Source organism: Cyprinodon variegatus, unplaced genomic scaffold (genome assembly GCF_000732505.1).
Source record: "Cyprinodon variegatus isolate N-32 unplaced genomic scaffold, C_variegatus-1.0 Scaffold207, whole genome shotgun sequence".
Taxonomy (NCBI): Eukaryota; Metazoa; Chordata; class Actinopteri; order Cyprinodontiformes; family Cyprinodontidae; genus Cyprinodon; species Cyprinodon variegatus.
This window is the reverse complement of record NW_015150660.1, coordinates 169,056-190,754: the sequence shown is the minus strand read 5'-3', so window position 1 is coordinate 190,754 and position 21,699 is coordinate 169,056. Positions and strand designations below refer to the sequence as shown.

Sequence of the window (21,699 nt, the reverse complement as noted above, 5' to 3'; positions counted from 1 at the left end):
TTTGATTCTACAGGAAGTTCACTGGTCCGTGTGTTGAGTGGAATTCACATGAATGAAAACATAATTCCAGTAGATAGTTGTTTTTAACGAGGAAACTGTTCATTTTTGGTTTGGATACTTTTTTCCTCCATATTAATTGAAATCACCATGAAAAACTGTTTTAGATTTACTTTGCTTTTCCTATAACTGATACAAAAATGCATTTCATAATTGAACATATATGACAAAAGCACAAATTCGAAAATAACATGCATTTTCAAGGTAATGTATTCTTTGCTTTTTTTGTTTTTCATTGAATAAATTCTTTCCTTGATTAATCTCTTGCTTACAGGAGTGGCAGAACTCCATTCAGAAGAATGCAGGGCTGGCCTTCATTGAGCTCATCAACGAGGGAAGGTAATCCATTAGGCTCAGAGGTTACACTGCCATTTACAGAGCCCTTCATTATTGTCTCTTCTGGTTGAGATGAGTAATTATCCTTAGAGAAGCACACTTAACAAAGGACGATTTCGGCTATTTTAGACAAGAGAACCAAAAAGGCCTATTCATTATTACATTCCTGGGGGAAAAAAAAACAAGCTAGATTTTTAGAAACAATTTGTTCTTTGATCAAAGACCATACAGTAGGTGAGGGTAGGAACATAGACCGCCCTGTAAATTGAGAGTTTTTACTTTTTCGGTCAGCTCTCTTACCAGTCTGCATTGAAGCAGCAGCTGCACCGATCCGTCTGTTGATCTCCCACTCCATTCTCCCCTCAGTTGTGAACAGAACCCCAATAATTCTTCATCTCCTCCACATGATGCAAGAACTCTCCTCCAACCTGAAGGGGACAGGCCACTGCTGCTGGGGGCAACAGTGGCGTTGGATGCAGGAGTTTGCATCCAATTGGAGGGCTGTCGGTTTGAGCCCTTGCTCTGGCTTTTAGTGTCGCTGTCCTTGAGCAAGACACTTCACCTGCATTGCCTAATGATGGTGGTCAGAGGGCAAAGTGGCGCCAGTTTATGGCAGCCTTACTTCTGTCAGTGAGCCCCAAGGCAGCTGTGGCTACAATGTAGCTTGCCACCATCAGTGTGTGAGTGTGTGTGTGAATGGGTGAATGACTGAATGTAGTGTGAAGCGCTTTGGTCAAGTCGTCTGACTTGGAGAGGCTGATTCTCATCCCAGGCAACTTATTTGCATAAATATTGGTCAATTGGAACAGAAGCGTTCTTGTGACATCACCACATGCCCGGCTCTTCTGGAGCTGCACCTCCTGTTATTGATAGTCTCTAGATATCAATGCATTCTTACCTTTTTGTCATTTATTGGGGAAATAATAGTTAACACAGTCAGATAAACACAAATCAAATGAACATTTTGCCAAATAAAACAAAACACTCATCATCAGATCTAGCAGTACTTCACACATGGCTATGCCGAGAGAGGGCTACTGCAAACGTGCTAGGATTACTCCTGGCTTCTGTTACCCTCGGAGGTCCGCCAATTGCCGCAGTCCTCTCAACTTTGGACATTTCTTTTTTTTTAAATTACGCACTAAATCTGTAAATGGGCCATATAGTGGCGCTTAAAAGTATAATGTTCTCGCCTCAAATGATCTTAAAACTTACTTTTATAGAACAACAGAGACAGAAAAGTGAACTTTTAACTTAATATTCTGAGCTCTGTGAGCGGTAACCGGGAAGCCACTGCTGCCGCAGTGCATGCTGGGACCAATCTCAAAAACTGGCAAGTCTGTTGTGATGTGTACTCTGTAAAGCGGCAGGGGTGAGAACAACATCCGAGGACTTTGTTTGTTCTTGGCCTGCTGTTCTTGTGAATTGTAACTGTACTGGGCTGAGGCTGATGACGTTTCAAGATTACACGAGCACATGAGAACCCACAAGTACATATTGAGAAACCGCCCTCTTAAGGTGTTCAAGTCAGCATACAGTAGCAACTGTTAGCTATTTACATGGAAACTGATGCTTTGTAATGTAACCCACTATCACAAATACAAAAATGTTGAATTTGCCAAACTTTACCAGAACTTTAAGTGGAACCGTTTGCTTTGTATTGAATTTTAGTAAAAAAACTTGTTTTTACTGTTTTAGTATGGTGGATGATCAGGCCCTACTTATTTCTGAAGGCCTTGGAAGGCTTTTTAGAGTAGGCAAGCTGGCTTCATAACATTATTGGTAAAAAATAGGTTGTATTAAGTATTTGCCAAATCAATCTGCAAATCTTGGAATAATAACTCTACTTCTACTAAAAAGTTCTTAAACTGAAGTTTCTTTATTTTTTTATTGTTAATGTAAAAAAAAGAAGCTAGAAATAGATGACTGTAAGTTCCAGATATTGAAGGCAAAACAAGAGCAGTTTCAATAAAACTGTTCAGCTACAATAAAAGATGCTTTCCTCCTACCTTTCATCTAATATCATGTTATAGTTTGATGCTTTCCCCAATTTTTACTCAAGTCTCATTTGAACTCTTTTGCCAGACTCTTGTGCCATGCCATGAAGGATCACATAGTGCGAGTGGCCAATGAAGCAGAGTTCATCCTGAACAGACAGCGGGCCGAGGACGTCCACAAACACGCTGAATTTGAGGTAAACATGGACCCTCCCTCTGGATGTAAGCTCTAAATGATCTCTATTCTGAAGCTCAGTCATGTTATACCTCGTTTTCTGGTTTATTTCTACTGAACCAAAGAAGTAGGAATTCAGTATTTTTACTATATATGCTTCTTGGATTAAAAAAATCCAGGCTAGCTAAGTATCTGTACACATTTATTTAGTAGCTTAAATTCTCTTTTTGTTTGCTTTGTCCTTGCAGTTGTATTTTTTGTGTTTGACCATTAAACTTTTACTCTATAACTGTATCAAATAAATACAAAATTGTAAGTAACATTCAAGCTTTATTATGCTGATGAAATATTTGTAAATTTGATTAATTCATTCATCCTTATTTGGCTTTCTGCTCTTGACTCACATTTATACCCATTTATTAAGAGTCTTTTTTTATAGTATATTTTGCCATTTAAACATTGTGGTTAGTTATTGCCCTTTTTGATGATGTTTTAAGCTTTATCAAAAAGACAATAAATAAGCTGTACAATACCTACAAATTTGCTCATCCAAAATTTTCTAAAATATTACTATTTTATTAATATATTGTGACCAGTCCTTGCTTAAATCTCTTCTCCTCCCTCTACCCAGTCCAACTGTGCCCAGTACGCTGCGGACCGCAGAGAGGAGGAGAAAATGTGCGACCACCTCATCAGCGCCGCCAAGCACAGAGATCATGTGACTGCCAACCAGCTGAAACAGAAGATCCTCAACATCCTGACCAATAAGCATGGAGCCTGGGGGACAATGTCACAGAGGTGAGCAGAGAAATGTCAGAGTCAAATTAAATCTCATCCGTTTGATGGCCGTGACAAAAGCAGCCTGGAGCCCAAAGCAGATGGAGAACGAAGAGAAAATCATTACGACAAAGCAAATAAGAGGAGTAAGAACATTATGTATTAAAGACTGCTACAGCATCATTAATGTTTTTCAACAAATAATAGAATAATCCACATTTCTAAAGTACAAACATTGCAAACAAATATATAGTACAGTATCTCTCCTATTTTTGTTGTCATACAATTAAATTAAGTTTAACCAGTCAGAGATTATTTTGATAGAAATGATAAATAAACCCATTTATGTTGTGTTTGCAGTATAATAGGACAGTGGTTTCTTCAAAAAGACCAAATAGACCAAAACTTCAGAAGTATCTAAACTTATCCACATTAAGGGACAAAGTCATAAAAATAAGACTAAATAAAAAATAAAAAAAAACATTTCCACATATCTCCTGTATAAGATTTAGACTCTTAACTTTTTTATTTTCTAAAATTAAATGTGCATTGTTTCTGTAGATCATTTTCTTCTAAACAAGTAATTCTGCATCCATAGTGTCTTGATTTGGGCTAATTGACTTTGAAAACAAAACATACTTTTATTTCATTTATAATAACACTCAGTAGCTAAATACTGTATTCAAGAGGAAAAAGCTCTCATTTCTTACCGTTTGGGTTTTAATCAGCATATTATACATAAAACCAGGAACTTAGAATCCTTAAACCAGAGTGACGTAATCTTCAAGCCGACAGCATTTTACTTTTCTCCTTTGCTAATACTAATATCTTTATTTTTCGTGTTGTTACAACAATAACAGTAACCAGATACTGTTAGGTGTGATATTTTATGCATATAAATAACTTGAAACATCTTGTCTCATGAACTCATGAACTATATATAAATATAATATTTATTTTCTAGGTGTCCCTCTGTTAAGATTTGTGGCACAAAATTTTATGAGTACTGTTAATTAGCTAACAAATGATATTGCATGTGAATAGTAATATCTTAAGCTTCCTGTTATCTCTGTCTGTCTTAAACCAGTATGCTTTTCTCTTTTCAAATCCAACTTTATTTATAAGGGACTTTTCATGCCATGGTTAACACTAACTGCTTTACATACATAGGAATATAAACAAATGCATATCAACATAAAAACAAGCCTTCACCCACACTTAAGGAAAAGGTTTTTCAGGGTCTGTCTACCTTTAAACCTCAACTACAGACTCTTCCTTTGGCATCTTTTTAACGGCATCAGTCCCGAAAATGCTCAAACAGGAATTAGCTGCATTTTATTTCAGACTATTCGATGAGATACACCAAATAAAACTGTTTTATCTTTTAAAAGCATTACATTTAGATTTTTTCCCGTTGTTGATTTGTGAGTCTCTCTGCATGATTCCTACAAATAATAGTTAAATTACTATCATTGTAAAGTTGATTCAGAACTTAAATCCCCTAAATGTCCCTAAATTAACACCTTGATTGTTGCACAGTTCATAAGACATCAGCACCAACATCTTTTCTCTGTTTTCTTCAGCCAATTACACGACTTCTGGCGTTTAGATTACTGGGAGGACGACCTCAGGAGGAGGAGAAGATTTGTGAGAAATGCCTTTGGATCCACACATGCTGACATTTCACTAAAAACTCTGGAGGACTACGGTCTGTAATTTGTTTTCCTGTGAAACATTGCTCTGTCAGTATCAACTTTGTGTAGCTTCTCATTGACTGTGTAACAACAGGCACAGAGGAGGACGAGGAGGAGGGGGGTCTGAAGTCGAAGAAGACCTTCCGCAGTCAGTCGGTGGTCACCCAGAATCCAGAGGCGGAGTTGATGCTGGAAGGAGACGATGACGCCGTCAGTCTGCTGCAGGAAAAAGAGATCGATAACCTCGCTGGTAAGACGGAGACACAAAAAGGTACACACAGCATGGATGACTTTACGCACAGCTGTAAACTGTATATGACTTTTGTTTTTAGTACGTTTCCGCCCGCGACTTTTTACCTCCAAAGGCAAGTTGGACCTTTGAATACGTATTTACAGCTGCACTAACCACCCAGCTGATTCAGCCGACGTATTAAAATTTGATTATCAGTCACTAAAACTGATTCTGATGCAGATGCAGCCTCAGTGGCTTTAACACCTGACTATGCAGCCAATCTGGAAAATACAAATCAACAATTAATCGATGCCTTTGATCCTTTCTGCTTCTCTAGAACTCAGTCCTTTCAGGGCTAAACAGATCAATTGATACTACCCCCATCCTCTTGCAGGCCCCGTGGTTCTGAGTACTCCTGCTCAGCTGGTTGCTCCTGTGGTGGTGGCTCGGGGCACTCTGTCCATCACCACCACAGAGATCTACTTTGAAGTTGATGAAGAGGATCCTGCTTTCAAGAAGATGGATGCCAAAGTAAGAGAAAACAACCTTTTTTATTTTGTTTTTTATCACTGAATAAATAATAAGTAAAAAAAGTTTTTTTTTTTTTTGTGCGGCTATAACGATCCATCTTCAACAGGTTCTGGCTTACTCAGAGGGTTTGCACGGGAAATGGATGTTCAGTGAGATCCGAGCTGTGTTCTCCAGACGTTACCTGCTGCAGAATACTGGCCTAGAGGTTTTCATGGCCAACAGAAGTAAGTCTGTAAAGATCTTACCTCAAAAACAAACAAATCTTTCTATTATCCTTTAATTAAATTACTTATTGTTCTTGTGCTACATATTCAAAAGATCTATGTTCATCTGAAACAGAATCCAGGTCTCTCAGGTTCTCAAAAAAGCATTTTAATGAAACCCGAAAACAAGATCAAAATCCCAAGGCTGCAGAATTTTTTCACCTGTGAATAATAATTAATATTAATAAATCAAATTTATTGATCTCACATTGGAGAAATTAACTGCATTTCACCCATCCCCTTGGGGAGCAGTGGGCTGCCATCGTGGGGCGCCCAGGGAGCAGTCAGGGGTTAAGGGTCTTGCTCAGAGACCCAGTGGCCCTCTGTGGGAGTGGGGCTCGAACCTCAGGATTCCAAGCTCTATGCCCTAACTGCTAGGCAATCACTCACCACAACCTGTGAATTAGTCTTACTGCAGACCTGAGTATAGAAGAAACTAAAGGTGCTACGAAAATACAATTAAAGCTTAGTTTCTAGTTTGGAATTGCAGCTAATTTACTTCTAATTAAACCTTGAATTAAAATACATTTTTAAACAGATTCATTCCCCTTTTAGTTAGTGTAATTTTTCTTAGCATATCTATTTAACTTTTCTCCCTCTCTTCATTAACATAGCTTCTTTGGATGTTATTTCTTTATTTATTGGTTACTTGTTCATTGCTTCTTTTTCTTTCTCATGTAAAGCACTTTGCCCTTGACGGCAATGAAACATTTTCTTTAAAAAACTATTTTTTTACCTCAAAGTTTTCTTTGCAGTTTTTGTCATATTTCCTGCATTAAGACCAATTCAAAACATATGCAGAAAAAGTGCTGAGTCATGCAAGCTAAATAATATTATAACCAGGTGATGTTTAAAGGAAATGTGATGTAGAAAAACTGCCAATGTGACCTAAACTAAGAATATTTTAAGTAAAACATTTTTACTTCTGATGGTTATTACTATTGTTTCATTCTAAAATGGATATTATACCCAACTCTTAAACAAGATTTTGTCTAAAAAGGATATTTAAATGAGTTTAGTCAAGGATGCATAACCTATTGTAAGAAGTCAAGGAAACTAAAACTACAACAGATGACTTTTTAAACTGTGACTGAAACTAATCAGGAGTTTAAAGTTTGTTCCAGTAATATTCTACTTTACCCTACTAAATATTTTCAACCTATTTATAGTGTTTTCTCCTCTCTCTCCAGCTTCTGTGATGTTTAACTTTCCCGACCAGGCCACAGTCAAAAGGGTCGTTTACAGCCTCCCACGGGTGGGGGTAGGAACGAGTTATGGACTTCCACAAGCCAGGTACAAACCACCTGTAATGGGATACGGCCTTTCAAAATAAAAAAATAAATAAAATATGGACAATAACAAAAATTCAATGTTTACCCCTCAGACGTATCTCCTTGGCCACCCCACGTCAGCTCTTCAAGTCCTCAAACATGACGCAGCGCTGGCAAAGGAGAGAGATCTCCAACTTTGAGTACCTCATGTTTCTAAATACTATTGCAGGTAAATTCATTTGATAATTCTGTGTTCTCCCCGACATGTATGATCAATTTTTGTCTTTGTTGTCCAATCATTTGAATCTGTTTAATTAACATATAGCACATTAAGAAGCTGGGAAATAAGTTAATTTTGTTGGTTAATTGAAATTTGCCATTTCTAAAGATTTATCCCTAGGGTCCTCATATAGGTGCAGTTTCCTAAAGGAAATTAATCCAAACAGCTGTATGCGTGTTTAATTATTCAGACACTAAAAACCCCTGAGGTACTTAAATGAAAATAAAAATGGATTTGATGTTTGGATGTAAACTTTGGTATGTCTGTAAACCAACACTGTTCATCTAATAAAAAGCTGCTGCTGGATTTGATGCCAGAAATGGAAGAAAAAAAAACAAGTTTTCACAGTGTGACCTTTTTAAGTGAAGTATTGCTTCATCTTGTCCTCCAACATTTCTCCCTGCAGGGAGGACCTATAATGATTTGAACCAGTACCCCGTCTTCCCTTGGGTCCTGACCAACTACGATTCAGAGGAGCTTGATCTCACTCTGCCTGGAAACTTCAGAGACCTTTCCAAGGTCAGGATCATGTTTTATTGCCATTTTAGAAATAAAAAATAAAAGTATACTACTGCATACAAAGGTTTAGCAGGATTTAATTACAAGTTAAGCAAAATGTGCAAAAATGATATGATGATGTTACTGTTTTAATGTGTTTTCCAGCCAATCGGTGCTTTGAATCCCAAACGAGCTGCATTTTACGCAGAGCGCTACGAGACGTGGGATGATGACGGCACGCCTCCTCACCACTACACAACGTTATACTCCACAGCTCACTCCACACTCACATGGATGGTCAGAATAGTAAGTGTTCACATAAAACACTTGAGTACACATGCAAGATGTTGGATGTTTAAAGCTCGCTCTAAATAATTTCTAATTCTGTACCCTTAGGAACCCTTTACTACATTTTTCCTTAATGCCAATGATGGTAAATTTGACCATCCAGAGAGAGCGTTCTCTGGTATCGGCCGTGCGTGGAGGAACTGCCAGAGGGACACCGCGGATGTTAAGGTAACCTCTAATGGGCTGAAGGAAGGGGGGAAAAAAGTGTAGATGAAATTGGTCTGAAACTAATGCAGTGAGGTAAATAACACAGTTTTCCAGCCATTTATTTAAAAAATAAAAATCTCAGTCAGCTGGTTTTCATTTGAAAGAAAACTTTTTTTTATTTTTTTACCAATCTGACTATTCAATTGAAATGTCTCTGTAACTTGCCTGGAGATAATGTAGAATAGAATAGACTTTATTGTCCCCAAGGGGAAATTTGTCATGGACCCTAGTGTGCAGTGCATATTAGTAGCTGCCCAAAGAAACAAACAATACACATAAAAACAAATACCAGCTATAAACACACACATAGGCTACATACAGACTCAAAAGAGTTTGAAATAAACTTTAATAAATAAAATAAAATAATAAAAGTTTAATTTAGCATACAATACTAAAACAACAAGCAAAACACCAAGTTATTGCACACTTCCTATTTCTCCCTTACAGATCCACATAAATTTTTGACTTAAAATTTTGATGGAGGTGGGTAAAAAGGAGTATTTAAAGCGGTTCAGTTTGATTTTTGGGATTCTGAACCTTCTGCCAGAAGGCAAGAGCTCGTACTTCTTATGGAGGATGTGGGACGGGTCCAGCAGGGTATCGACTGCTCATAGATTCACTGAAGGGAGAGCTTTACAGTCCTCCCTATCACCTTCATAGCAGTCTCTACCAGGCACTGCAACTTTGTTTTTGACAGCGTACAGAAAGGGCCAAACCACGCCATCATCCCAAACCTGATGATGGTCTCCATCGTTGCCTGATAGAATAAAAACATGTTCTGACTGCGTAAAATAATACATCCTTTGCTGTGAACAGGAACATATGTACTTAACGCATTGGCGCACATTATACTACAGTATAGTACAGTATACTACAGTACAGTATATAGCTATATATTGCATATAGTATATTATGTTTTATTTTGTATATAGCCATAGATTCTTTATTCTGTATATATAATTTGTCTGCACCATCAACACCAAATCAAATTCCTTGTAAGTTCAAGTAAACTGAATCGATGTTGTGTCAGATTTTCTACACAGCTGAAACAGGCTTAAATCTAGTAAGATGAAGATGAAATAAATGGAAACGATAATTTATTTATTTCATGTCATGTAGGAGCTGATCCCAGAGTTTTACTACTTGCCAGAGATGTTTGTGAACAGTAATGAGTACGAACTTGGCGTCCGTGATGACGGCGTTCCTGTGAGTGATGTGGAGCTTCCAGTCTGGGCGAAGAAACCTGAAGACTTTGTCCGCATAAACAGAATGGTAGGAGGCACATAAAAACACTTTATGACTGATCTCTGGACCAGATCTAACTGCGTTACGTTTTCTTTTTATCACTCTCTGTGTTTAACTCTCCCTCCACGCAGGCATTGGAGAGTGAGTTTGTTTCATGTCAGCTTCACCAGTGGATCGATCTCATTTTTGGCTACAAGCAGCGGGGACCAGAAGCAGTCCGAGCGCTTAACGTGTTCAACTTCCTGTCCTATGAGGGAGCTGTCAACTTAGACAATCTGGATGCTGCACAGCGTGAGGTCAGAACCCCTAATCTGTTTACACATTATCACGTTCCAGTTTAAATCCAGCTCCTAGAATCCCTGTTATTTAAGATCACACAGTGTAATTTAATGAGCAAATTAATAAAACATTTTATGTGCTTTTGGAAGCTTTGTTTTAAACTTCTCTGCATTTATTCATAGTAATAATACTAATTTAACTATATTTAATTGGGATTTTGTATTATAGTCCAACACAAAGTATTACACAATTGGGAAGTAAATGTGAAAAAGATTTATACTTTTCTAATATTTTTTTTGCAAGCAGATAATTTTAATTGCAGCGTGCGTTTTTAAGTCTCTAACTTTAATACCTCTAAATTAAATCTGGGGCAACCAGCTGCCTTGAGAAATTACCAAAGGATTCCAGGTTTATGTAATTAAATCCTATCTTATATCCAGCTGTTTTGTGAAGCCCTAAGTGGTTTTCTATAGAGGATTGATGAACAAACAGCATAATGAAGACCAGAAACATAGCCGATATTTAAGAGAAAACGTTTGGGAGAGGTTTAAAGAGGGATTAGTCTAGAATAGACAATATTCCAAACCCTGGGCATATTATCAGAGCTCTATATTTCCCATAATAAAAAATTATAAAACACAGATAAGGGAATGATGACATCCGGAGGGGCTGCAGAGATTAATGAGTCAGGTGGAAAATTTGATTGACAGAATGGCGTGTAGGGTTTTCAGAAAAAGCGATAACTTGATGTAATCGATACTAAAATCTGAATTAATTATGTCAAATTATGTCATAAACTGGTCATTTCCAATTTTTCTCAAACGGTTGCAGTTCTTATCGTTCCAGGATTGTACTGACAGAGGCTTAGCCCCTCCGCTCTCTGCTCTCTTCAGTGAACAAAATTTTTGGAGTTATAAAGTCTGCAAAAACTTTAGTAAATCCATAAAAACAAGCAACCTTCTCTTTTGACAAGACAAAAGCAAAGAAAGGTTTCTCTAAGGAGCTTTCCCTATGAGCAGATGGACAAGAAAAACAGAATCATGAGTGGAGCTCATGCTCAGCTAATGCATGATTGACATAAAAAAATAAATTAAGCTCCTGTTTCTGGAACAAACTGGGACACTGACAGGCCAAGGATTGTGTTCTATTTACCTGTAATCAGTTTTCCGCTGTTCTGTCAGACCAGCATACCCCGTCAGACCGGCATACCCATAGTCAATACCCGTTTATCCCTTTAGATTTGTATGAAAAATACACTTTAAACTAAATCAAATGTTGTGTATCCCTTTAGTCATGTGCTAATAAACTCTTTAAATATTTACTTTTTGGTGTTTTTTTAAGTGTATGGCAATCTTACCTAGATTTGCATATGCAAATCTAACATCTTGCTCATGCGTATTGACTATGGGTATGCTGGTCTGATGGGGTATGCTGATCTGACAGAACACCTGATCCACTTCCCAGGAGCACCGTTCTGATCTGCACAGTGGTTCGACTCAATGGAGGGAGAGATTAATCAACTGATGGGTCAATCAGTAACAAAAAGAGAAGCTATGAACAAACCCTACAATCCTTTCTTTAGTTCTAAATCTGTTGGACTTAGACATTTTTTGGTCTTTAAATTATTCATAACTTTTTAGCTATTTTAACATAGCCTCTTATTGTTTTTGCCTTCAGGTGATCGAGGCTCAGATCCAGCTCAGTGGTCAGGTCCCCTCCCAGCTGCTGATAGAGCCACACCCACCTCGCTCCTCCGCCATGCACCTGGTGAGACACCAGCTTTTTATTCTGTTGTTAGAGAAGGTGAAACTCTAACTGAAGATATTGGAAATCCAGAGATGTTTGATTTTTCTTTTTGCAAGTTTTCCTTTTTATCTGAAGATATATAACATTTTAGCTTAAATTTCCTATATTTCCAGTCATGTAATGCATTTAATGAATTGCTTTTATGGTAACAGGAGGTTTTTTTTCCCACATAGGTGTAATAATGTTTAGTTTTTAGAACGTTGTTAAACCCGAATCTGTCAGTTCCAAACCCTGACCAGCCAGTGCCCCCCCACCACCACTCTCCTAGTTCTCAAGCCTCCTCAGTGTGTGAACCTGCTCTGACCCTGAGCTCCCACTAATTTACCTTTTCCCTCCCTTCCCTGTTTCATCTGTTCTGTCTTTTTTCCATTCCTTCGTTTCCAACCCTTCCTCCATCGTGTACCTTGACCTTCCCTCCCTCTTTCTCTCTGTCCTTTCTCTATTTCCTCTCTGTCTGTCTCACCAGTGTTTCCTTCCCCAGAGCCCTCTGATGTTTAAGGATCAGATGCAGCAGGATGTCATCATGGTGCTCAAGTTTCCCTCCAACTCACCCGTCACCCACGTCGCTGCAAACACGCTGCCCCACCTCAGCATACCGGCGGCCGTCACCGTCACGTGTAGCCGGCTGTTCGCTGTAAACCGCTGGCACAACACAGTGGGTGAGTGCAGCAGGGACTCATTTTAGGTTTACAAAAAAAAAATTCCTCTTATGTTTACGTGACTGAGATATGTTTCTCTTTAGGCCTCCGTGGAGCCCCAGGATACTCTCTAGAGCAGGCTCACCATCTACCCATAGAAATGGATCCTCTCATAGGTTAGTGGGAAAACCTCTGAACAACAGATTAAAAACATTATTTATTATTATGTCATATGATAGAGAATATTAGAAAAAAAAAAAAAAACATCCTTTACTTTGATCACATTTACCCCTTGGGGGCAAATGTCTATATCAGGACAGATTTCTTTTTGCACAGAATCACCTCAAACTACAGTAGCGGTATCGCCACTGCTTATGCTTGGCAATCTCTCAGGCTCTTTGCCTGATTCAGTTACCATATTTTCCTTATTAAAAGCCGCTACTTTTTTCCCATGCTTTGAACCTTAAAAGACGGTTCAGAGCATGAAGAAGGTTCCACAGCTTTTTTTGTGGATTTTTCCTAACAGTCAGAAGGGGAAGTCAAAGTTGGAAATAAAAGAATAAATGGCTAATTTTGCTCAAGAACATGCTAGCAGCGGGCACGACGGAGAACAAATGTCCTGAATTCTCACATTTTGACATTTATTTGCCCCATTAAAAATGCCGAAACAATGAAGAGACTGGGCTCAACTCCTGCAGAGCTCCCCCTACAGGATTGATGGGAGACAGTTCAGTAAATATCAGCATCTTATAGCCCAGTGCAACTTATATATGTACTTTTCAAGATTTTTCAAAAAACTTAGTGAGGTGTGCTCTATAGCCCAGAAAATACGGTAATCAATTTAAAAGGAGTGTGTTCATGAGAAGCTCTGAAGGTTCAGAAGCTAAACTGACTAACTGTGGATATTGACAGTTTAGGTTTAAATTAACAAAGATCAACACACATCAGCCTCTCCAAAAGCAATGTTCTTCTACGTTTCCAATTATCAATTTGCTAAAAGAAATCAGCCCATTTGTTATTTATTGGTTACTAGTATTAAAATAGAAAAAAATACTTCAGTTACATTTATATGGTTGAAATCATCCAAGTGTTTTATTTCTGAAAATGGTAACTTCTAAATTGATGTGCACATATAAGTTTGGATTTTTCCAAGATTTTTATTGAAACAGTAATATAAAAGAGGATATTTTATACATTTTTACCAGTGTGAAAAATTATGGAGGGCAAGGTTATTATTAAGAAAACTAACAAAATGTTGTAAACAGGAATTAAAATAAGGAATGAAAAAAGAAATAGACACGGCAACCAAAAAAACAGACTTAAATTGGAAGGCAACTGGACTTTCACTTCAGTTTTTCTCCAGACATTTTGACACCTATCCAGGAGTCTTGGATATTTGGTTGTTACCAGGCATAGAGCTTTGCAAACAAAATGAAAACTAACTGAAACTGTAATAAGAATTTAAGCCTTGACTTAAAACTAGCTGCTTACTTTATCATTTCTGTCTGCATCTTTATGCATTAATATGAGTTCTAGTTTCCGGTGTTCTGACAGATCAGCATACCCTGTCAGACCAGCCTACCCAAAGTCAATATGCATGCACAAAACGTCAGATTTGCATACGTCTGACACTAAGTGGAACTAAGCACTGGGCTACTTTATTTATGCGTGATATGATAAACAAAAGGTTGTAGTTGAATCTGAGGTAAACAGTATTTAAAGCTAAATTGCTTTGAACACAGACAGCCTTGCTTTCTGTGTTTGCTACTTCACACCCTGACATACCTGCTAACCTCTCTGATTGTCTAGCCTGACATAGTCCGACTCAATTCTAGTCAGAATATGAGTCTGATACTGCTCCATAGAGCTGTGATTATGGGGCGTGTTTTGAACGAACCAGGAAAAAAAATGCCTCTGCACTCAATTGGATAGACCTACAACCAATAAGAGCAACAGAATGCGTGACGTATGTTAAGCCACGCATAGTTGTTGTCAACAAAAATCAAAGCGTGAAGTTGCACGCCTAGAATAAGAAGATGAGCCTTGATCGCGTTTCTCTGTTCCTCTTTTAAAATTAATTTGCTGTCGATATCTTCTAGAACAGACCTAATAGCAGAATCTACTCACCCAAACTCTCCGGCGGCAGCCATTGTTGTTGTCACCCAAGCGCGCTTTGGTCACGTGGTTGATTACGTTACTGTTGATCATCTGTCCATCATCGTATAAAGCCCGCCCTGACAATTTTGATTGGCCCGCCTGATATTGTGCTAGCATACTCGCGCTACTGTTGAGCAATGCCAGACTGAACTTCCCGACCTCAAACCTTGTGGGCGGGACTAAGTTCAGAAAGGCACCCAGGCTAGCGATTGTCATACTGACTTGCAAATTCAACAGAAGTTGTTTAAATGTCCATTTGTGCATGTGCACGCATGCGTATTACTATGTGTATGCTGAACTGACAGGGCTTTGTTTCACTGCATTGTATTATGGCAGCAGATGGCAGGTACAACAGTCGGGTCATACATGTTACTGCAGCCGTCTCTCCTCATGTTGGATTTTATTTTTATTATTATCGTTTTCTTTTATCTCGTCATCAGTATTTGAATTATAAAAAAGACAATTTAAATTAGCTAACAAATGTTAAAATGAAATAAAACAGAATTGAAAATCATAACCGAAAGCAAAATAATTTTTTCACAAATATTTAAACCTCAGTGAAGGATGATTTTTTTATTTTGGAATTTCCCTAAAGTCGACATCTGTTGAATTATATTAAAGACGTCTATTTAGAAGGTAGTTATTTTAAATTTGGAGCAGAACTGTTAGCAAGTAAACCTGTAATAATCCCACTTATGACTGATTAATACCGATGTGCCGTTCTGTCTACCTCCCTGTGCAGCGAACAACTCTGGTGTGAACAAGCGACAGATCACTGACCTGGTCGACCAAAGCATCCAGATTAACACGCACTGCTTTGTGGTTACCGCCGACAACCGCTACATCCTCGTCTGCGGCTTTTGGGATAAGAGCTTCCGAGTTTACTCGACTGAAACTGGTTGGTTGTGTAGATTATTTCTACAGACATGTTTTATTTGATATTTTGCTAATACAGTGGATTTAAAAGATCAGAAGTTTTGCGCCAATTCAGTCTGCTTGTTTATCCATCTGTCGAGGTTTATTTTTATCCTGGGGTTGAGCAGCCGTGACCTTCTAGCATCTGAGTAGAGGACACATGCTGACTTCATTGCCCTCCCCTCCTCCTCTTCTTCTCTGCAGGAAAGCTAACCCAGATAGTTTTCGGCCACTGGGACGTAGTGACATGTCTGGCCCGCTCAGAGTCCTACATTGGAGGAGACTGCTACATCGTTTCAGGCTCCAGAGACGCCACACTTCTGCTGTGGTACTGGAGCGGACGACATCATATTATCGGGGATAACCCTAATAACAGTGAGTGATTTCAGGGTGGAGACATTGCTCTGATGAAGTTTAAGAGCTTTATATTCATGGTGATGTGCTTCCTCAAGGTGACTACCCCGCTCCCAGGGCGGTGCTGACAGGACATGACCATGAGGTGGTGTGTGTTTCTGTCTGCGCAGAGCTGGGACTGGTCATTAGTGGAGCCAAAGGTTCGTAACACTTATTTGTTTGGTGATTTCAAATCAAGCCAACACACCCTAAAAAAAAGAAAACTTTTGTTTACCGAAGCTTGCTTTTTCTTGTTTCTCAGAGGGTCCATGTCTGGTCCACACCATCACGGGCGACTTGTTGAGGGCCCTGGAGGGTCCGGAGCTTTGCATGCAGCCTCGCCTCATTTCTGTGTCCAGTGAGGGACATTGCATCATCTATTATGAGAGAGGTCGCTTCTGCAACTTCAGCATAAACGGCAAACTGTTGGCGCAAATGGAAGTCAACGATTCCTCTCGAGTAAGGCTGCATCTAATGCGGCTTATGTAAACAGGCTGTAACTGTTTATCCGCTCATCGCCTTAACATCCGCTGTGCCTCTCCTCAGGCCATCTTGTTAAGTAGTGACGGCCAGAACCTGGTGACCGGAGGAGATAATGGAGTGGTGGAGGTGTGGCAGGCGTGTGACTTCAAACAGCTTTACATCTATCCAGGCTGCGACGCCGGCATACGGGCCATGGACCTCTCACATGACCAGAGGTACACAGAGACGCAGGGAAGGGATTCAATGCTGAAGCTAGAAAACTTAGCATTTACTGCCAAAGGTCTGTGTGAATGCTATAAGCTTAATAGGCTAGCTGAGGTCCTGAAGGGACTGAATTGAAACAAACACCTGTTAGTTTGTCCAAATGAGCAGAAATTTAAAAGCATCAAATGTTGCATTAGTATGAATGATTAGTAGAAGCTAAATTGTTGGATTTAGTAAAAACAAAATAGCAAACCACGTGTAACTTAATAGGGAAAGACCAAAGTGTAAGATCTTGCAGTGTAACATTAGGTTAAAAGGCTCATAGCAGCTACATTAGAGCCTTTTTAGCAGCAACCTGAGCATTTTTGACATTGGTAGCAGAAAGGTCCCAGCTCTACACAGAAACTCACACCCTCTAAAGCTAATAACTGGTTGTTTCACACTTGGCAGCAGCAAACTGCCATCAATCATTTCAGATGATTGACAGTGACTCTTTTTACTTCGCTGTGGAGCAATTTTGGATGTTTCCCAATTTTCTAAATTGTTGTAATTTATGTCAGTAATGTTCCTCTATCAGATTTGCATAGGCCACTCCAGAAACAGAAACTCTGGGGGGCTAGGACATTCAGAGGTAGACTTCCTGGAGTCTTTCATATTGATGCCCACATTGTTGTCTGTGTAACCTAAGGATGGTTGAGGTTAAGGTTTAGAGCCAATGTACTTGCCCAGCACTTTGCTTCAGCATTTGTGGATTCATGACTTCGAATCGTTTTCAGTTGAACATCTCTTTACCTAACTTTATATCATCAGAAAGTTCTATTTAAAGGATCAATAAGTAAAAAAACCATACTGTGAAATTAACCAAATCTTCAAATTCTCATTTGTCACCCAGTATGGAGGGAACATTCCCTGTAAACAATCTGTCCTTTCATTCAATAACATCTTGGTCACATTTTTCAAACTTCAAACTAGAGGAACTACTTCGGTGCAGTTTTAAATCTGTGTTTACTTCCTGCTTCCTCAGCAAATCACATGAGAATAACCAGGGGTTGCTTGAACAGGCAGCAGTATTTGGTGTTTTATCTCTGCAACAGGGAAGCAGCCCTGAAGCCCACGAGAAGTAGATCAGAAATACTCAGTCATTTAATGTGGCTAAATTGCTTCTTTCTTCGTCTCAAATTTAGCTGAACTACTTTCTTAACTCTCCTGACCTTACAGCCTGCATGGTACTCTCCGAAGGGGGTCTGCTGCAAACCCTTTGGACATAGTTCTGATTTGAAACACTAGGTGTCACTATTACTAATTGCTCTTAAGTTATTTTGCTATTTTTTTGCCTGTTTTTTTTTAGGTCTGGTAGTAATATGGCATTGATGTGCTTGTTAAAATTAAAAATTTTTTTTGGTGATGCAGAGTTAATTCATGATTTATTTCATCAGTTTTTTCTCATTGTGCAATGTTGATGTTTTAGATTTGTTTTTTCTGCTTGGGTTCTACCCCACAGGACTTTAATAACAGGCATGGCCTCGGGAAGCATCGTAGCGTTCAACATCGACTTCAACCGTTGGCACTACGAACACCAGAACAGGTACTGAGGCGGACGGCATGAGCCGGACAAGGGAAGGAGTGCTACATCACTGCTGTGCCTCAGGGGGAAACCACAGGTACCGAGACAAAGGAAAATTTAGTTTCAGACCTTAGGCTCTGTTCCTTTGCATTGAGGATGCAACAACGCCGACGGGAACAGCCTCCTCTGTGCACACGTGTGTAACCACAGACGCATAATAACCAGAAGATCTACACCGAAATCTGCTTCAGTAAAACAACACAGTGGCTGCAACATGAGGGCAGGGAGAGAGTGAAGCAGAGGTTGATCCTCACGGAATGGGTCAATTTCACTCTTCCTTGTATGTTCTAATCATAAGACATACTCAAGTCTTTTTTTATTCATATTTTTTTTCCATGTTTTATTTCTCCTTTTTGATTTCATTTATCAATTATTTGGGTGAAATATAAATGAAAAATCCTTTTCTTGTCTCTAAATGTAAGCACCAGCCTCTTTAACCATTGTCCTGAAGTCGGTGCTATTGGCTTGATCTTAAATTTACCCCTGAAAAATCACCTAGGGTGTTTATTTAGATTTTATCTTGTTTGATTTTAATCTGCCTAAATTATTATTATTATTATAGATTTTTTTTTTTGTTTCCAATTCTGATTTAATGTAAATATGGCTCTCCTTCCTTCAGAGTCACACTCGTTCTTTCACTACACAAAATGCGCTTCTCACCTTTAATTTATTAATGACTTGCTGTATGTAAAGTACTGTGTAATAATTATTATAATGTCGACAAGACTGATGGTAAAACCAGTGGAACCAAGGATGATGGGGTTATTTTTATTTTCGTTTAGTTTTATTTTCCGGAGAGGGTTAATATAAAAAGCTTTTTTTTTTTCTGTGCCACTACGGATGGTAAACACGAGACTGACATCATTTCCTTTGTATATTTGGTGACTGTTTTGTCAAATATGTACATACAGTCTTGGTTCAGGTGTGGCAGGAGGCTTACCGGGCTGACTGGGACTGAAAGAGCAAAGGAAACCTTCACATACCCACATTTTTCGATTATTTAAAAAAAGAGCTACAACTCTGTAAAAGTTTGTTTTGTATCTGCACTTTGCACCAATCACATATCATTATTAATTAGCTTTTAGTTTTTTTTGTTTGTTTGTTTGTTTTTTCCGGTCAGCTGCCTTTCCGTTTAGGCTCCACATTTTTTTCTTCCCTCGGGAATTATTTGTGCATCAATGTTTGTATTTAAAGAAAACTGTTGAGCTCATGTGTGATTCTTCAGTTTTACAACCTCACAGTTGTAAGCAATATCATGATTCTGTAGCTGACAGAGAGAGAGACAGCGAGGAGGAGGAGGAGAGAGGACGGCGTGTGACACGTACTGTATGTGTGAAGCCATCATGATCAAACGCGCACATGCACATACTCTTATCAACAGGCTCAAACTTACGTATCCAAAAAAGAAAAAAAAAAAAGCTTAAATATTTTTGGATCTATGAAACAGACAAACGAAAAAAAATACAAACAAAAAAAAACTATTGTATTCATGTTTTATTGCAAAGATGTAAAATATGACATGTGTGAGTTGGGAAAAAATCATGAGAAAAATAAAATATGCAAAGAATTTGAGGTCTTGGCTTTTAATTCAGCACTTTGTCTGTCTGTTGTTTGCCTGATGTTCATCCAAGTCGATAAAAATAATTTGTTATGCTTACAGGATACAGAACAGCCTCTGATTAGTGGCTTTACTGCAACAAGTTGGTTAAAGTTTGCAAGTTTTTATTCGTTTTTTATGATGCAGCAGTTATTGATCCCCCTCTACCCAAAACACAACAAAAATAAAACTCCCTTTGAAATAAATACATGCATAATCCTCACTGTAAACTAACATTTTAGGTTAATCAGAGTTGTAATTCTTGACTCACTGTTGCATTAAAGATATAGTGAAGGAAATTATTTTTTCCCGGTGGATCATCGAAATAAATGGTCCTCCTAATTGTCAATCATTCTGATATGTTTACGTAAGGCCGTCCTACATGCTTGTCCCCATTCTGACTTACCGATGGCGAGTCTGACATAGTGGAAAAATTGCAAATATCCTTTTGGAAAGTGAGCTTGTATGGGCAATCCAAACAGCAACTCTTAAACAGAGTGTGCACCAGGAGAAATGAGCTTGTGCACACTCTTGCACGTCTTTAATAGACGTTCCCGAAGAGGGGTGGGTATTTGCATTTTTTTAAAGGGGATAGGGCAGGTCTAATGACATTATTCAGACAATGGCTTTTAGAAAATCACTAAATCAATCCTTTCAATTGCTCCCCTATTCAGTGGTCACCAAAGTAAATCATCACAACCAGCTCACAACAATTAGGTTTTTTTTGTTTTGTTTTTTTGCTGATACGCTTCCTTATAAAACTGGATTAAAGCCTTAGCCCCATCATTACAGTCATACTTAAACCTCTTCACTATAGGGGCCGGTTTAAAGTAAAACATTCAAAGAAATAATCATGTCTACACACACAGTGAAAGGGGACAACATCAAACACCAGTTCAGTGTTAAAAAAAAACTGCAGCACAAATGGCACACTTTTTCAGTCCCATCACTATTAACATAAAAATGATGGTGTTGTGTGATTGGACAAAAAATATTATCATTATATATGACAATAAAAACCCTCTTCATTACCTTTTTATTGTATTTCTTAGGTTGTATGGTTCTGCTTGCTCAGCAGTTGTAGCACCAAATTCACAAGTACTACTCTCATAAAATAAACACATTTAAAATAGACTTCTTTATGACACCTGTTATATAGAAACATGTGATATTACTCAACATCCCATAGCAACCGGATAAAGTTGAATCTAATCTATTCTAATTTAATCATAGGCCTATTTTTTAAATTAGCTAATGTCCAATGGAATAAAAATAAAAGTTCTAAAGATTTATTTATTTTTTTAATCCTCATTATCATCAGAATGATAAATATCTAATATCGTCTAAATGAGTGATTCCCACCAGGTGGTAATTGGACCCCTATGGTCCGCGAGTGCATTGCATGAGTTAAATATTTTATTTCTCAGGTAATAAAATAGGGCTAGGAGCTGTTCTATGTTGTGGGGACCCTATTAAAAAAATAAAACATGCTTTTTTTCAACCAAACACTAAGTTTTTGTTATATTTATGAGTTCACCTTCAGCTTTGCCAAACTCAAAACCAAGCAGAGGAACAGACAGGATTTAGAGAACAGCCTGGGCTCAGCTGATTTCCCACACCTGATCAAAGCAAGCTCATGTGACATTAAAGGAATAGTACACCCAAAACATGATTAGCCTTCATTTTCTACTC

The 21,699-nt window shown here is 38.4% G+C and overlaps 1 protein-coding gene across 3 annotated transcripts in view; it reads left to right on the top strand.

Moving 5' to 3' along the window:
• The window catches only part of LOC107088131 (neurobeachin-like), a 142,538-nt gene extending 122,659 nt beyond the window's left edge, over nt 1–19,879 (top strand). For 2 of the 3 annotated variants that reach the window (XM_015380080.1, XM_015380079.1), the window contains exons 39-61: nt 332–396; nt 2,479–2,587; nt 3,197–3,363; nt 4,926–5,050; nt 5,131–5,307; nt 5,663–5,799; nt 5,906–6,023; nt 7,253–7,355; nt 7,447–7,562; nt 8,020–8,132; nt 8,277–8,417; nt 8,508–8,627; nt 9,786–9,938; nt 10,043–10,207; nt 11,868–11,957; nt 12,463–12,655; nt 12,739–12,810; nt 15,534–15,689; nt 15,911–16,081; nt 16,159–16,260; nt 16,362–16,558; nt 16,646–16,797; nt 18,288–19,879. In XM_015380080.1, coding sequence (XP_015235566.1) covers nt 332–396; nt 2,479–2,587; nt 3,197–3,363; nt 4,926–5,050; nt 5,131–5,307; nt 5,663–5,799; nt 5,906–6,023; nt 7,253–7,355; nt 7,447–7,562; nt 8,020–8,132; nt 8,277–8,417; nt 8,508–8,627; nt 9,786–9,938; nt 10,043–10,207; nt 11,868–11,957; nt 12,463–12,655; nt 12,739–12,810; nt 15,534–15,689; nt 15,911–16,081; nt 16,159–16,260; nt 16,362–16,558; nt 16,646–16,797; nt 18,288–18,378 — 3,033 coding nt within the window. In that variant the 3' untranslated portion in view covers nt 18,379–19,879. The remainder of the gene's footprint in view (nt 1–331; nt 397–2,478; nt 2,588–3,196; nt 3,364–4,925; nt 5,051–5,130; nt 5,308–5,662; nt 5,800–5,905; nt 6,024–7,252; nt 7,356–7,446; nt 7,563–8,019; nt 8,133–8,276; nt 8,418–8,507; nt 8,628–9,785; nt 9,939–10,042; nt 10,208–11,867; nt 11,958–12,462; nt 12,656–12,738; nt 12,811–15,533; nt 15,690–15,910; nt 16,082–16,158; nt 16,261–16,361; nt 16,559–16,645; nt 16,798–18,287) is intronic. The other variant, XM_015380081.1, reaches the window with a different exon arrangement.
• The last annotated feature ends 1,820 nt before the right edge of the window (nt 19,880–21,699 follow it).